The sequence below is a fragment of the Equus caballus genome, chromosome 12 (assembly GCF_041296265.1).
Source record: "Equus caballus isolate H_3958 breed thoroughbred chromosome 12, TB-T2T, whole genome shotgun sequence".
Classification (NCBI taxonomy): Eukaryota; Metazoa; Chordata; class Mammalia; order Perissodactyla; family Equidae; genus Equus; species Equus caballus.
The window spans coordinates 42520973-42537399 of record NC_091695.1 but is presented as its reverse complement, the minus strand read 5'-3'; the positions used below and the strand labels follow the sequence as shown (position 1 = coordinate 42537399).

General features: G+C 52.9%; 1 protein-coding gene and 1 long non-coding RNA gene across 6 annotated transcripts in view; one reads left to right on the top strand and one right to left on the bottom strand.

The window, feature by feature from the left end:
* The first annotated feature begins 399 nt into the window (after positions 1 to 399).
* Positions 400 to 3983, top strand: LOC102148237 (uncharacterized). 2 transcript variants are annotated; one of them, XR_011423708.1, is made up of 2 exons: positions 400 to 798; positions 2365 to 3983. It is a non-coding gene; the product is annotated as an uncharacterized lncRNA (long non-coding RNA). The 2 variants fall into 2 exon arrangements; XR_288134.4 differs by having other exon boundaries at positions 651 to 798; positions 1482 to 2833.
* FRMD8 (FERM domain containing 8) overlaps positions 3644 to 16427 on the bottom strand; it is a 46562-nt gene continuing 33778 nt past the window's right edge. For 3 of the 4 annotated variants that reach the window (XM_070228882.1, XM_070228881.1, XM_070228886.1), the window contains one exon: positions 9212 to 9982. In XM_070228882.1, coding sequence (XP_070084983.1) covers positions 9789 to 9982 — 194 coding nt within the window. In that variant the 3' untranslated portion in view covers positions 9212 to 9788. Of the gene's footprint in view, positions 8951 to 9211; positions 9983 to 16427 lie in introns of those variants that run through there. The other variant, XM_070228885.1, reaches the window with a different exon arrangement.

Below are 16427 nucleotides of genomic sequence, written 5' to 3'. Positions count from 1 at the left end.
TGGCAGTGCGCATCTCGGCAGAGCCATGAGCTGGGCAGGCGGTTTGCTGATGGGCACAGCAGCTGCCTCCTCCCCAGCACCTAACTGCAGTTTCTCTTTGCACGCGCACGCGCGGTTCACAAGGACCAAGGACTGACGAGGCAGGCAAACAAGACCCCAGGAGGGAGGACAGCAGCCAGCCCCAGGGCTACTCTCTCCAAGGGGAGTAAGTCTTCAGGCCATGCTCTCCCACCCCTTTGTTTTGGTCCCATTTCAGGTCTCATCTCCCCTGCCCAGTCAACGGTTCCTCTCCACTCCCTGGGAAACAAGTGTTCTTAGCCAGAGGCTGACAGTGGCTTCTATTCCGAGCCTCACTGAAGGAGACCTGGCATGAAATGTGGTTGTTCTTGCACGCGAGGCATCCACAAGACTGGCTGGACTTTTCTGCAAACAGAATGTTCTGCCTGGTGAACTCACAAGGCCCCAGGGAAAAGATTCCTTGCAAACAAGAATGTTTTATCAGCTCCTCAAAAGGAGCAAGCCTGGGACCTTGGCAGTTTGAAACATTATGAAGGAACCTGTTATGAACAGATGTGTAGGGGAAAGGTCATTATTGTGGGACGCTTGTGCAGGCTTAGGTCGCTGACTCACTGCTTTGGCAAAAGGCCGGCTTTGTTTAGGGGCTATAAGAATAAAGAGCCCGGCTAGCTCGGGGTATAGAGTATAGAGAAGAAGACTACTGCACAGCAACCGGTGTTCGTGTATTCATTTCGTCAGCAACATCTGGCGCCCAACGTGGGTCTCGACCAGACTGAAAGGGTAAGCACCCCGGGCATTGTGAAAGGGGGACTTTCAGGATCTGACAAAACCGAAAGGGACTTCACCCTGGAAAAGTGAAAGGGGGACTGTCGGGAATAAATAAATCATGGGGAATTCTAATTCCCTAAGGTCACAGTATTTAGACCTCATAAAGGGACTCCTTAAGTCCATCGGTATAAAAGCGTCCTCTCGGCGCTTGAATGAATTATTTCGGCATATTGAATGCCATTGTTATTGGTTTCGTCATCAGACAAAGGCTCAGTTAAGTTTGGGGGAGTGGAAGCAAGTTCAAAAGGAGTTGCGGAAGCAACATCAGCGGGGAAACGTTATGTCTCTTAAACTCTGGACTCTCTGTAGCGCCGTTACTCAGGCGCTTGAAATTTTTGAAACAGATAGTGAGGTTAACTCCCGTCGTAGTGAGGCTCATTATGAGGACGTTCCGGTGGAAGGAGGAGATGAAAAGGAGGGGTCTTTCCCTCCCCCTCCGCTGGAGCCTCCTGATGGGATTTCTAAGTCTAGCTCAGATTCTGAGGATAGTGACGAGGAGGAAGAAGAAGATAAATTGATTTCCAAAATGGCTACTCCCTTGAAACCTCAGCGGCAGGGCACTTGTTTCAATTGTGGGCCGTTTCTGGACATTTGACTCTATGGACTAATAATTTTACCTTAAATGTGTCTCAAAGTTCTAGATCTTTTTCAGGTTCATCTGCATAAGAATAACACCTACACTGCAACTGCTTGCGTCAAATTTCCCTATTCCTTATTATCAGGGAAAATTATGTTAAATGTTACAGAGGGATATGTAAATTGTACTGCTGATTGTGTCTTTACTCAATGTGTAAACAAAACTTGGTGGGAGACAATCAAAGATACCAACAAATCTGTAATAATTGTAAAAGCTCGTTCCGAGCTTTGGATGCCTGTTAATCTGACACGTCCTTGGTCTGACTCTATTGCTGTTTCACATCTGTATGATGCCCTTCAAGTTGTTCTACGTCGCTCCCGTCGACTAGTGGGATTGATCGTCACGACTATCCTTGCGGTTGCATCCGTTACTGCGACGGCCGCTGTGGCCAGCCTGGCACTGCAGCAAGAGATACAAACTGCGGACTTTATCAGGGAATGGCATAAAGACTCTCATGCCTTATGGCAACAGCAAAAGGACTTAGATGCTCAATTAGCTACAGATGTAATTAACTTGCAACATACTGTATCTTGGTTAGGAGATCAACCGACAGTTCTTGCTACCCGCAGTATATTGAAATGTGATTGGAATTCTACACAAATGTGTCACCCCACTGCATTTTAACATGTCAGAAGGATGGGAAAAGATTAAGTGCTCTTTACGGGGTCATCAAAATTTAACTGCAGAGATAATGCAACTTGAACAATCTCTTGCAGACACTTTCAGTAAAGAATTGCCTAAATTGACTGGGGATGACCTGTTAAAGGGACCGCAGGAGGGGTTAAACCGTTTGAATCCCTTGGGGCATGTAAATACGCTATTGTCTACTTCTTTGGGAAATCTGGTGCTAATATTGATTTTATGCTTGCTTCTCTATGTAGTCTTCCGGCGCTGGAGAAAGCGACAACAACTAAAAGGTATCGTTAAGACCGTTGCACATGCTGTCCGTCAAAATGCCAACAAAAGAGGGGGAGATGAAGGAGACCTGGCATGAAATGTGGTTGTTCTTGCACGCGAGGCATCCACAAGACTTGCTGGACTTTTCTGCAAACAGAATGTTCTGCCTGGTGAACTCACAAGGCTCCAGGGAAAACATTGCTTGCAAACAAGAATGTTTTATCAGCTCCTCAAAAGGAGCAAGCCTGGGACCTTGGCAGTTTGAAACATTATGAAGGAACCTGTTATGAACAGATGTGTAGGGGAAAGGTCATTATTGTGGGACGCTTGTGCAGGCTTAGGTCGCTGACTCACTGCTTTGGCAAAAGGCCGGCTTTGTTTAGGGGCTATAAGAATAAAGAGCCCGGCTAGCTCGGGGTATAGAGTATAGAGAAGAAGACTACTGCACAGCAACCGGTGTTCGTGTATTCATTTCATCAGCAACACCTCACAGTTTGTCTCCTCTGAGGCAAAACCTTATAGCCTGAGTACACACATTAACAGTAGTACAAGGAATCAGCTCCCAGGATGACACGCTGCTGCCACATCCCCACCCAGGACCCAGAATGGATTTACTCATGACCCAGCTGTGGATTCCTAGAGCTTCTACTCAGGCCCTTGGCAGTCTTGGCCAGCTCGGACACCGCTTACACAATCGAGCCCAAACTTTCATCACGCACCGAAGAAGAAAATTTAAGCCAAAGCCTAACTCTTTAGTAAGTTGAGACTTCTGTGCTTAGACCCAAATCCCAGATACATTCGTGTCCCAAAGACCCACAAATACGGAAAAAAAACACATTCCACGTCCATTCTCCTCTTATTTAGACTGTTTCTCTTCACCTAAACAAATGAGAATAAAAATACGTCCCCTTTAGGACAATACCATTTCGAAAGGTAACCAGACAAACCCCCAGGATACTACAAAGTACTCTCCCACCTTGACACTGACCTTCATCGGCCAGGTGGTTCAGCACTGACATTTTCCGCCATCTGTTTTGCACTCCCAACAGAGGGCAGAACGCCTCCCCGCCCACCATTCAGGACATTCCAGTTCCGTTCAAGGTTACCACACTCGACAGAGTGACCCCAATTCGCCGGAGCTACTGAAAAGTGAATTTAGGCCTAAATCTACAATAAGATACATCGAATTTCATTATGAAGGCAACTTGATTTACAGAAAAGATAAAGGCCGAAAAACATAACATAGCAATACAACAATTCCAATGAGTTTACAACTCAAACCTTTATTTGTTCTGTAAAGGGGAAGAAAAATGATTAGTAATCACGTACATGATGCACCACGACCAACTCTTACCATACAGGACATACAATTACTTTAACCATCTAGTTTTACAGTTTCAATTTCACAACAGTGTACCAGAACATATTTCCTCACACACCCATGACTAACACTCTGTAAACGCCAATGACAGTAATTATACCACGCCCAAGTCACAGGTTAAGAACGAAACTATGATGCCAACATATTTTTAAACGTTAAAACAACAACAAAAAAACCCCAGAAGACAGAAAAAGAAATCCCAAGGGCAAAAAGTATTGTGGATTTAAAGTTTTTAAAGTAGAACGTAAGGTGAAGGACATGATAAAAACCCAGATATTAATTTACCAATTCAATAGATGCACCTCGCAAACAAGTATTATCATGAAGGGTTTTCAGATCTTTCCCCTAATTTTTACACACAGACCACTTTTAGTGAGGGCCCCCTCGCACCCCAGTTTTGCTTTTATTCCCCAAACTGATTTTTGCTCAGTTTCCCCTCTAATACTGGATCATTAAAAGGCACAAACATTCAAACTAAAGATACAATGGTTATTAACTCCAGCCTTAGCAAGGGCACGTGGATTGTTTGCTACCGAATATTACAGTAAGTTTACAGTGACCACAAAAGGCTACTTGGTTCTCCTGGTTACAATGAGTATGAAGAGAGGACAGCAGGCAACTTTTGCTGTTATTAATACTGACCACAAAGACGAGATGTGTTTATAAGGCACAACGTAACATAAACTTCCTTTAGAGATCACTGTTTTTCACTTTGCTCAGAAATTTCAATCACAAAATATCTTGGTGAACAAGTATGAGTTACAAACCCAGAAAAGTACATCTAATCTCTTAAGTGCACACCAAAAAAATAAATAAAAAAACCCCACTTTAAAAGCCCACAATTTGGGCATTTAAAGTTTTTTTCCTAAGACTTAACTGCTCCTGAATACCGAACACATTCAGCTTCAGATATACCACTTAAGAAGCTTGCAAAGCAGTCAAGGACCTTAATCCCCTGCTGATGCAAGGTTTGGACACCCTTCTTTCAAGTGACTGATATTCAGACTTCCCCACCTTGCAGCAGAGCAAAACAATTTTGCTTTTTCCCTTGCACTTAAGAGTTCTAAGCTCTTTAGAAAGTTCCCAAGCAATTTCTGTGCTTCCAAGCAACAATTAGCATTAGCAATTTACTAGTATTAACCAGCCTTTTCTTTGCCCATGAGCTCTATTAAACTCCTCAGAGCCCTGCCTACTGATCTTTTCTCCAGAGAATTCCCCCTTCAAACCACATTCCCTGCCACCCCCACCCTCTGCAACAAACACCCAACCAACCCTCTCCCTTTCTTCACCCCCACCACCCCTCCCCAGTACCAGTGCCAAGCTGGGCCCTCCCCCTCACCTACAACCCTCACCTCAGGGTCCTCCCTTTTGAAAGCCAAGATTATTCTGAAATCTAATCAGGTGAAATTCAAGTCAAAAAACATACAGAGCAAGATGAACCAAAGATCACTATGGGACCCTAACCATTCCCTTCTCTTAGAAATCCACAACGCAATCCGAATACCCAAACTAGACCTGCCATTTCTACCAGAACTTGCACATGACCAACTTGTACCCTCCCAGACTCTAGCACAACAATGACCCCCCTCCCAGTTTGCCAGTCTGCTTCATCTACGTATTTGTCTCAGGCATTTCAAACTTGAACACCTTCCCACACAGATGACATCATCACACTAAGAATTCCTCCGACCAACACACAGGCAGGCAGGCAGGCAGGCAGGTAGGTAGGAGGGTAGGTAACAGGGTCACTGGGCTCCATCTGCCAGCTCCATCTACAAGGTGTTGTGGCATCACATTGAAACGTCCTACAGCTTAAGAATCTTCTTGAAGCAAGGTTCGTAGCACAGAAGAACTAGTATGACAGGAGGCTCAACCTAGATGCAGCATCTGAAAAACCTCCACCCCAGGAGAGGAGAGGCGCCTGCTGGCATTCATGCGCCTGGAGATTGGTGCTCCTGGATCAAACAGTCAAACACATCTGCTGACGCCCCGGATGCATCTGCTTTGGACTTAAGATTGCCCCCTCAAGCTCATCTGAAAACCCGAAGTGATGGCCTCCTGAATACAGGGCTTCCTGAGCAAGGCCTGGAAACACGACACTGGAAAATTTCCTCCTCCTAAGCCTCTGGAAATTCAATCTGCAGGCATCCGTTTAGGCGGGCTCTCTCCTCCAGGGTCTCCCCTCCTGCACTGCTATGACTCACACTGGCCAGGGGCTCCATTTCTCCTGGTGCCATCTGGTCGCCATGATGAACACTATAACAAACCACGGTCCATGAGGCATTTTTGTAACTTTCGACTGGAGCCACAGCTGCGGGCCCACCCAAGGGTGGGCTCGATCCCCACCCTCTCCACCAGCAAGCAACACCAACCCGCCCCACCCCAGTCTCAGCGGGAAGGCCCTTCCTCCTTGCGATTACCAACAATACCGACTCCAACAGGGACTTCAGCAACTTTCCCAGGCTTCCCAGGTTACCAGAAGCAAGGTTTTAAGTGAAGGGATAACGTGGAGAGAGTTAAAGGGAGGAGGAGGGGCAGAGCGAGCTCACAGAAGAGGCTAGCACCGAACCCAGAGGGAAAGTCCAAAGGGGAGCGCTGCCACCTGGAAAATAAAGTGTGGGTCAATTTTGTCCAGACACACAAACATCCTGCCTCAGCAGCCCCCGCCTGTCCGATACCTAAGATGCCACACCATTAACGGCTTACGGTGGCACCTTTCCTCTGGAAATGACTCGGGACACCCTCACCTCCGACCAGGCGTCTCGCCTCACACCCAGACCTGGGTTGCACTAGGCTGGGCCTGGCCTGGCCCCTGTCCCACGCCCAGCCAAAATTACATACCACCCGGGGCCAGAGCTGTCCGGCCCGCGAAGCTAAGTGCGGTTTCCACAACACCAGGCCTCATCCCCGGGCGGGTTCACAACCCTCTGTCTGGGGAAAAAAGGGGGCTGCTGGTACTGACAAGGTCAAGGTCTGTCCTCCCGGCCCACCTGCGGCCCTGCACCCCACTGCCTTCCTTCCCGATCATTCTCAGGGCATCAACTGCCCAATTCCACCTCCTCTCCAGCAGGGAGGGAGACCCTGGGTCTCCTCCACCTCCTCCTGTCTCTCACTGCCTTCCTCCTTCCACAGAGACCAGGGCACTGGGGGACCGCTCAGCCCGCGCAGGAGCGGCGTCCTCCCAGAGGTCAAGTGCCCATCCCCAGCGGGCGGCAGCGACAGCCTGGCCTAGACGGTTGTCCTCCCCCTGGGCGACTGCGGGCACTTCCAACGCAGCTCTGCCCAGCACAGCCGCCCCCCAAACCTGGTCTCCTCCTCGACCTTCCTGTTCCTTGTACCCCCACGCCCCCTGTCTCGTCTAACTCTGTCATCTCCCCCGCCTGCCCTCTGAAGCCCTAAAGTGGCCACTGCCACCCCACAGCTAAGCCCAGCAGCGCGACCCTCCCTGTGGCTAACTCCTGCCGGACAGGCCCCAACTTTTGCTTTTATAGGCCAGGGCCGCATCACCGGGGCACTGCTCAACGGGACGATTCCTCCACTGCCACCGGAAAAGAAGTCCCTCCCGACTCTGCCCAAGGAGACGCCTCGAGGTGGTTCTCGGTCTCCCGGGGTGTCCGCCCCTCAGCTGCCCCAGTTACCCCCCCACTCCCCTTAGCCGTGCTTCAGGAGATCGAGGACAAGTCTCAAGGTCACATTTGGGAGACGGATTCCGTGGAGGAGAAATGCCCTTTCCTGGGGGTTGGGGTGAGGGAACACCGGTCCCCGAGAGGGGGCTGGGTGGGGGAGGCGGGCTGGGGCCGCTCCCGGTGGGGGCGAAGGGAACTGCGGGGGTCGCCTCAGGTCACCCCTCCCCGCCGAGGTCCGAAAGAAGGGCCGGCAGGGCGACTGGAAAGTTCCAGGCGGCGGCGGCGGAGGGATCTCTGCGGAGGGCGCGTCACTGCCCTAGGCGGCGGCGGGGCGGGGCGGGGGCGGGAGCGGGGCGGCAGCGCGTGACTCCGCGGGCGGCCGCGCCGCCTCGTGAGCGCCGGTGACGTCAGCGCCCAGGCGCCCCTGGGGGAAGCAGGGCGTGTCCCCATACTGGCACCCGGGCAGCCCCCAGTGATCTGTACCTGCTGCTGTGCTTACGGGGTCTTTGGTTAAGAAACCCTGCTGTGATTTTGTTGTTTTAAAAATGGTTGGGAGCAAGTTGATTAAAAAGCTAAGCCTCCGAAGTTGCCGCTTGAGGGGCGTGTGTCATGGTTTGTTACCAGGGGCCTGGAGGTTTGAAGCATTTCATAAGAAAAGCTATCCCCGCCGGGATGGAATGCTTAGTGACTGGTCAGGATGTAGTAAGTGGAAAAAGGCAGTTGCAGAATAATGACAAGCAAGATCTTGTCTGTGCAGAAAACAGTTTATGTAATTGCAGGGCGACAAGTCCAAAAGGGCATAGATATTCAACCCATTTGGCTTTTGGATTGGGAGGTGGGGAAAAAGGAGATGTTTTTGAAAAAATTAATCTGTTTAGGGCAGTCTACAGCCTGCGATGGGCCTCAGGGAGCTGCTTGCTGACTGCTGGGGGCCCCCACCCTGGGTCTTCCAAGGAAAGGCGGAAACAAACCGGGTGAGCTTGTCCCCTGCACAAGGCCAGGCAAGGCCTGAGCGCTTGAGGAGGGTTTTGAAAAGGGTGGTTGGCGTCTCTTGTGCCAGAAGTGGGGCCAGAGTGAGGAGGAGGCACAGCCTGAGACCCCTATGCGGCCTCTGTTCAGCCGTGGCCCCCTGGGGTATAGGGTGGAACGTTGACAGTGGTCAGAGTAACTAGAATTGAGGAGCTTCTTGGACCAACTCCCTGCCCGGAGGTCTCCTCCCAGGGCGGCCACCCACACCCCAAACAAAACCACCCATGCCACAGGCTCCCTTGGCAACCGGGAGGAAACTGGGGAAGATTGTTCCCCTTACCCCTGCGAGATGGCATCTGCAGGGGGGCTGGGCCCAGCTGCCACACCCTCCTCGTGATTCTCGGAAAACTGACGACTCCCATGTGACCTTCAGCACAGAAGGTCCAGTGTGTGGCAAGCCCAGACTTGTTCACCACTGGGTGCCTGGCTGAGCTCTCCTGCCACTGAAAGATTGGGGCAACTCACCCTGCCCGAGATCTGCCTCATCAGTCTAGTCCTGGCAACGTTCCCAGGGCTGGGTGGGGGAGACTTGGCCTGAAAGGACAGTGTGGAAAGAGGGAATTGCCTGTCAGAATGTTCCAGAAAGCTGGGAGGTGTGGCTGATACCCAGCAAATGCCTTCGCTGCTGTGTCACAGTACCAAGCTATGGGGTCAGCCCTTTATTTATCTACAAGATGCCTGAGTGGTGGTGTTAACTGCTGTGTGCGGTTTCCTGGGCCCAGCTTGGTGCCTTAGCTTGGTTTTCTCTTATCTCTGGTATAAAAATCTTCCTCCTTCACATGTATCATTCCCAAATCCCTGAAACAATCTTAGATTTTATTTTTCAAAAGAGTAGGAGTAGGTGGAATTAACACCACACAAAGTATCAGGATTCTACAGATCATAGGATTCTTCATCACAAAAGGAACTAAGGCCCTCATTTGTGGCCTTGTATCTGGAGCCGCCCTGGCCACCCACTCCATTTTCAAGGACAAGATGGCACAGTTTCAGAGGGGCCTTGTATAGAAGGTCTCCTGGCCTCCGAGTTCCACACAGCTAGTTTTCTTGGGGAGGGGAATATATTTGAGGAAGATGAGAGGAGGGTAGAAAGCCACATGGACATCTCTGTCCTGCCTTAGGGGGGCCAAGGCAGTGCTCACAGCATGGTGGACAAACATCTGGCTTGGGTTCCACCTCTTTCTCTGCAAATAAGGCTAAACATAGCTCCACTCTCTGGACGAGGCGCGTGGGGCAGCAGAACTCAGCAGATTTCTCTAGATCAAAACGAGCTGTTCCAGGAAACAGCAGTAAACAGGACCTTGGATCCCGGGCTGGGGCTGCCTGGAGATGGGCCCGCCCTAGCCAGTGCGGGGTTGAAGCATACTCCTTCCACTCAGGGGCTGGGGGTTGGAGGGGAAGGAAAGACTGGAGAGGGCCCCTTGGGCAACATCCGGATTGCAGGGCCAGGGCCGAGGCCCAAGCCCTTTCTCATGGCCGTGGCTGCCTCCTCATCTTGTTTTGAAACCAGCCCAGCGCTGTTGTTTCCAAACCAGCCCAGGAAAGGACCTGGGCGATTTCCTGCAGGAGCTGCTGGGAAAGGCAGAGAAGAGGACTAAGAACCGGGTGGTACTTCAGGCTCACACCAAGGGCAGGACAATGACAGTATTGCTGCCACTGTTTGAAAATGTGCCAGAACTCCACCCCTCCCATCCCCCACAGGTCCAGTTCCAGAGCTATGGCCTTGGGTCACCTTGAGCTCTCCACTCACAGGAGATACTCAACTGGGGCCATTTCCCTCTGAGTCCTGAGGCCCCCCTGTCTCAGGGCCTGGGTGAGGGAACTGCACAGTCACCGTGTGCTGGCCGGGCACCCTCCTGCCCCGGCTTACCTCACAGCAGCCCATCAGGAACCACAACCTGGACCCCCACCCCAGCCCCTACAGGCACTTCGCCAGGTTGGTCCCCACCTCCCAGCATGACCCTGGGCACATCTTTAACCTTTCCCAGCCTGCTCTCCTCAACCCCACATCATAATCAAAACAACTATTGTCAGATTATGACAATGGAAGGCTCTCCACCCAGTGGCCACCTGGCCCAGCCCTCCTTCAGCTCCTTCAGGCCTCTGCCTGGAGGTCACCTTCACAGTGAGCCGTCCTCTGTGCGACTTGAGTTCCTCAAGGGAGGGGTTTCCCACTGTTTTGTCATCCACTGGATCGCTGCACCCGCAGTCCCTGCCACGTAGCCGACCTCAGTAAATGTGTTGACCGGTCTGTGTATTGTAAAGGTCACTCTGTCCACTATTAGGCTCTCGGTAAATATTTGTGGACAGGCTGAAGGAAGGAACTGAGTTCCCAGGGCAGCCGCAGCCCCACAAACTCAATGACAGGCCCAGCTCTGGGGGTTCTGTCCAGGCCTGGGCGCCCGGATCAGCAGACAAGGAGAAAGGGGGGCTGCTCCCTCTGGCCCGGGGCCAGCAGCTCCTGTGGAATGTCAGGGCGGCCGCTAAGGAACCAGGGAGCCTGTCTCGGCCAGAGCTGGCAGAAGGCATTTGGGGGAGAGGGCGTCGGGGGTGGAGACTCCCCCGACCCTGATTGCTAAGCCAGAGGAGGAGGTGGGCTAGCCCAGCTGCATTTCATGCTCCCGTGTCCTTGGCCCACGTGGGCCAAAAAGAGGGAGAGGAAGCCGGGAGGCGATCCTAAGTTAGGAGAGGGCTTCTCGACATTTCACCTTTGTCTCCCCCGGGGAGCACAGGGCCTGTGGGCTCTGGGTCCCTGATGCCCTTTCCTGGGGGCCTGCCCCTCCTAGGGCCAGGCGTCAGGCCTTGGGCCATGCCTCCAGGAAATAACTCTGATGGTGTCAGTCCCCTGCATCTGGATCCGGAACTCCCTGCCACATACACCTCCGACTCCTGGGCATCAGGTCCTCGGTGCCCCAGCCCTACTGAACCGCCCCCCTTCCCTGAGCCTTGCCCAAGCTGGCCTCCTGCCTGGAGCCGGCCCCACCCTTCTCCTGCCAACTCCTTCACTGGCTCACGGTCACTTCCCTCTGTCCTGAAGCCCCTGCTCCTAAGTGCTCACCAAACCCACCTGCTCCCCACCCTGTGTTGAGCACCCCTGGCCTGGCTTCCCAGCCCCCAGCAGAGGGAAGGCCTGTGCAACGAGGGGCTGACCGGGTCCCACAAGCCTTGCCTCCCTCGACCACTGCTGTGTTCCACCAGTGGCCCCCAGACCTCCTAGGCTCCTCTGTTCCCGACTAAGCAAGTCCCAGCTTTTGTAGGCCCCGCCTCTGGCCTGTGCCCACCTTGCCAGCCTTTCTCCAAGCCCCACCCATCAGGAATCCTGGTGACAGCTCCTCTGGGCAGGGAGCTGGGCGGTGCTGACATCCACCACCTCCCACCCCTGGGTTTGCACAGCTGGCAAGAAACCCTCTCCCTTCTCCAGGGCCCGCCAGAGCCTCCCTCTTAAACTTGGGGCCCTGCGGATGGGAACGTCCTCAGACCCGAGCCTTGTCTTGTTCCTGCAGTGATCCCACTGGAGCACTGGTTGCTCAGACTGCCCTTGAACCTCTGAAGGAGTGTTTTCTGCTCTGACCCCCCTTGGCCCGCCTGAGTGGCATCCGTGAGCGAGGTGTGTATGGCACCAGGCTTCACCAGGCACAGTGGAGACCCTCTGAGTGGTTCCATCGCTCCCTGGAGGCTGCTGACCTTGGCACTGTGAGGGAGGCCTGTGCTCTCGCTGGCCAGAGCGTCAGCGGTCACCGCCACCCCGTCCACCACACGCCAAGGTCAAAATGGGCAGGGGACACAGAAGTCCTAGAGAAGAGCTGGGACTATTATTCATCACCTCGCAAATTATATTTATGACAAATAGTTTAAAATAGCTGGAGGGCTCAGTATGGGTGGGAGAGGGAGGTGCTGAGAGAGGGGCCAGGACAGCTGAGAAGGGGGAGGGGGCCTGGGACAGTCAGCTCCTGTGGGCATGGGGCGGACCACAGGGTGGAGCAGGAGGAAGGTGACTAGTCCCAGGGTGTGCCCACCGCACCTCCTGGATTTCCCCAAATAGCCCTAGTTTTAAATATTTTGACTCGGTTGTCATTCACAGAAAAACAAACAAAAAACTCCAAAGCAGAATCTGTTTTCAGGATGTGGATCCTGATCTTTGGAAAATGTGAGTCTCATCACAACGCAGGGAACCTCGTGGGAAACCCTGTCTCTGCTCTGTCATGGCCCAGAGGTAGCTGGTGGCAGTGAGGAGGCAGCGCGCCGGCTCTGAGACTGGGTGGGCATGCAGAGCCAGAACAAAGGCCGCCCAGATTCTGCCCTGCGGGCCAGGCTGCATAGCTCTGGGCGGGAGGTGCCAGCTCACCACCTCTGCAGCTGGGCTGGAGAAGGAAAGGGAGGGCTCAGCTGCCCCCTGCCGGCCGCAGCCGGACCAGCAACCTGTGGGCGCTGACCTTGGCCAACTCACCTCTCCCTTCCCTGCCCACTCCCGCCCCCTGGACCCCTGCCAGCCCAAAATTGTCAGCTCAGTAGAGGCAAGCAAAGCAGCTGACCACAGGGCACCAGATGTGATGCTTAAAACTGAACTTCTGACCCAGGCCTGGCCCTGCCACTCGCTTTGGGTGATGTTGGGTAATCTGCCTGCCTTCTCTGAAAGGTGTGGCTGATTTGGACAGGGAGAAAGTGCCGTGTGGCTTTAAAGCGTCCTCCTGGCCTGGGAGCAGGAGGAGCAGTAAGAATCTGCGCGTCCCTCGGCTCAGGACTGTCCGTGTCCATTAGGCTCAAAGTCACAGGCTTTGCTTGGCTCCCCCACCCTGCCCCCACGCCCTCTCACTCTGCTCCATTCGCCTCTATCTTACTGAGCCTATCAGGGCCTCTCCTCCAGGAAGCCTTCCTTGATAACTGACCCCCCTTCGCCATCTGTTGTCTGTTCCCCTTTGTCTCGTGTTGGATGTAGCCAGCTCATCTGTCAGAGGCATCCTGTCTATATAGAGCGGCTTGTTTCCTGGTCATTTGTGTTCCCATCCCCAGTGTCCCCTGAAAAGCTGAGTAGACTCTGAGCTGACACCCTCTTGGGCAACTTGGTCATTAATTCTGCAACTCCTTGTGTGGGGCACCTAGAACTCCTGCCCCCTGGCGCCGTCACTCCGAGCCGCTCCTTCGCAGTTCTGTCTGATGTGTCCCTCGACCTGAGCGGGAAAGCTTTCTCGGCTGCCCTGCTGGAGTTTTCTGAGGCCAGCAGGGCCTCTGGCCCCCTGGGGGTCTCTGATGGGTCAGCATACTGTTGGCCACAGCAGCACAGAGCTCGAGCTCCCCTGCTGTGGACCTGAGCTGGCCTCCTGTGGGCCGCGGTTGCGGCACGAGCTGCCTGTACTGGTGGCCCAGAGAGGCCAGGATCGGGAAGGCCTGCAGGAGTGTCCCGATGCGTAAGTGGCAGAGGAGGACCCAGAAATGCCCCAGCCTCAGGAGGGACAACAGGATTGGCTGTGTTGATTGTGCCAGTGACCTCTGCTACCAGAATTCTGAAGAGTTAGGGGGTGTCTGGGGGCCTTGAAGAGCCTGTCCCACTTCACTGAGCCCCAGGGGCAGTCTCGGCAGGGCCTCTTCTGGCCTGGGGGGCCTCTGGAGCCAGGTGCTGGCCAAGCCAGGCCGTGTGCCAGGCTGGCAGGGGTCAGCCTCCTGCTTCTCCCAGCAACCTGAGGGCAGCTGGTATTTCAAAATAACAACCTTTGATGCATTAAAAAGCCCCAAAGAAGACCAAGGCAGTAAACCACGCAGGTGGTATCATGGGTTGAATTTGTGTCACCCCCAAAAGATATGTTAAGTCCCACCCTTAGAACGTCACCTTAGTTGGACATAGGGTCATTGCCGATGCTGATGTAATTAGGGAGGATGAAGTGGGGTGGGGTGGGTCCCTAATCCAAACGGCTGCTGTCCTTATAAGAAGACGGCCAGACACGCACGGGGAGAAGCCAGGTGACAATGAAGCAGAGATCGGATTTATGCAGCTGCAAGCCAAGGAATGCCAGACTGCCAACAAGGCACTGGAAGCTAGCAAGGGGCAAGGATGGATCCCCTACAGCTTTCAGGGGGACCGTGGCCCTGCCGACACTCTGGTTTTGGACTTCTAGCCTCCAAAACTATGAGATTACATTTCCGTCGTTTTAAGCCCCCAGTCTGTGGTACTTTGTTACAGCCGCCCCAGGCAACAAATGCAGGTGGGAACAGGGGTGCGTGGAAATGACCTCTGGAATGTGGGGGGTCTTAAGGGACGAGTGACTCACCAAACCTGTCGTGATGGCACACAGATGCGGCCATCGCAGGCTGCAGGTGCTTTCCCATCTGTAACCCAGTGTCACCCCTAACCTCTGTGCTCTGCCCTTGGGATTGGGAAGAAGTCATCAGACAGGCACCGTAGCCCTCAGTAACCTGAAGAAGCAGGTATGACCATCCCCATTTGAGAGACGTGGAAATGGAGGCCCAGAAAGGTGATATAACTTGCCTAAGGCTACACAGCAGGGAGGGAGGGGGGCTAGACCAGGGGTAGGGTGTTGGCCCTCCAGGAGACAGGTCTGTCCCAGAGAGGATGGCCATACAGTCTGACAGGCTAGGGTGAGGGGGATGTGGGCTGGGGGCCTGTTGGGAAGCCAAGTTGGGGAGGGGGTCCAAGAATGCTGAGCAAAGGGGAGACTGCAGGGTGTAGGGCAGGAAGACATTTCCTCTACCCTCTCTGGGTTTGTCTGGCTGGAGAACAAATTACATTCACGTGAGACAGAATAGCAGGAGAAAATTAAACAAAGCTTTATGTTCTGAGGACCATGGCCCGGGGCCTTTCTTCCCAAAGGAAGAAAGGGCACCGAAGAAGTGGGGTGCACAGAGTGGTTATATACCCCCAAACAGGATGTTTCACATAGGATTGAAATGTCCCTTTTACAATAGTTGTGAGACTGCTCTGTCGGCACAGCAATTGATGGAAACAGCAGATAGGTCTGCTGTCTCGGTGAACACAGCAGGGTGGCAGGTCTGTTGTCTTGAGCTGGGTGGTCAAAGGTGAGTGCAGCAATCAGTTCCTAGCCTAAGGAAAGATGCTTATCCTTAAGGAAATGCCAATGGGGTTGGGGGGGAGTTGCACCTTTATCTTAAGGCCATTTGTTCTTGCCATAGTAGATGTTTTAAAGCAGATAGACAATGCGTGCTCAATGGCCACAGTCAGGCCCTTTTGGGAAAAAAACAAAGTCAGGCTGAATTAGGTTTACACCAAATGGCTTCCTCATGTACTCCAATATATCCTATTGCTTGCCATTTCTATTTGTCAAATGTATACATGGGAAAGGCTCAGGCAAGCCGAGCAACTAGCCAAAATGGCTGAAACCACCACCCTAAATATCGTATCCAGCTGAAGACAAAGGAGGATGTTGGGGGTGGGGGAAGTCAGTTACAGGAGGTTACCAGACAAGCACAGTAAACAAATGCAGATTTCAGTCCTTGGCTTCCCCATTGATTAAGCGTTTCTAGGGGTAAGGTCATCTCCCCTTCTTCCGGGTACAGAGAGGGAGACATCTTTACAGATGGAGATTTCCTTTACAGTGTAAATGTCTCTTACAAAGGGTAAGTAAATTCTACTTTTCAGTTGCTTTCCTGTCTGCAAAATAACTAGCCCTAAATAATCCTCATGCCAAAGAGACATATCTTGGGGTGGCCAATTCCAGGCCCCCACAAGGGTGTGTTCCAGAAACAAGTGGAGCCAGTATGTGTAGTGGGCAGGGATCAATTCAGCACTTGTGCAGCCTGAAGCTTAAATAATTTTATGGGCCTATGTTAAGAAAAATAATTTTTTAATGGCCGGCCCCATGGCCGAGTGGTTGAGTTTGCACGCTGTGCTTCGGTGGCCCAGGGTTTCACCAGTTTGGATCCTGGGCGCGGACATGGCACCACTCATCAGGCGTCCCAAATCCCACAACTAGCAGGACCCACAACTAGAATATACAACTATGGACTGGGGGGTTTTGGGGAGAGGAAGAAAAAGGAAGAAAAA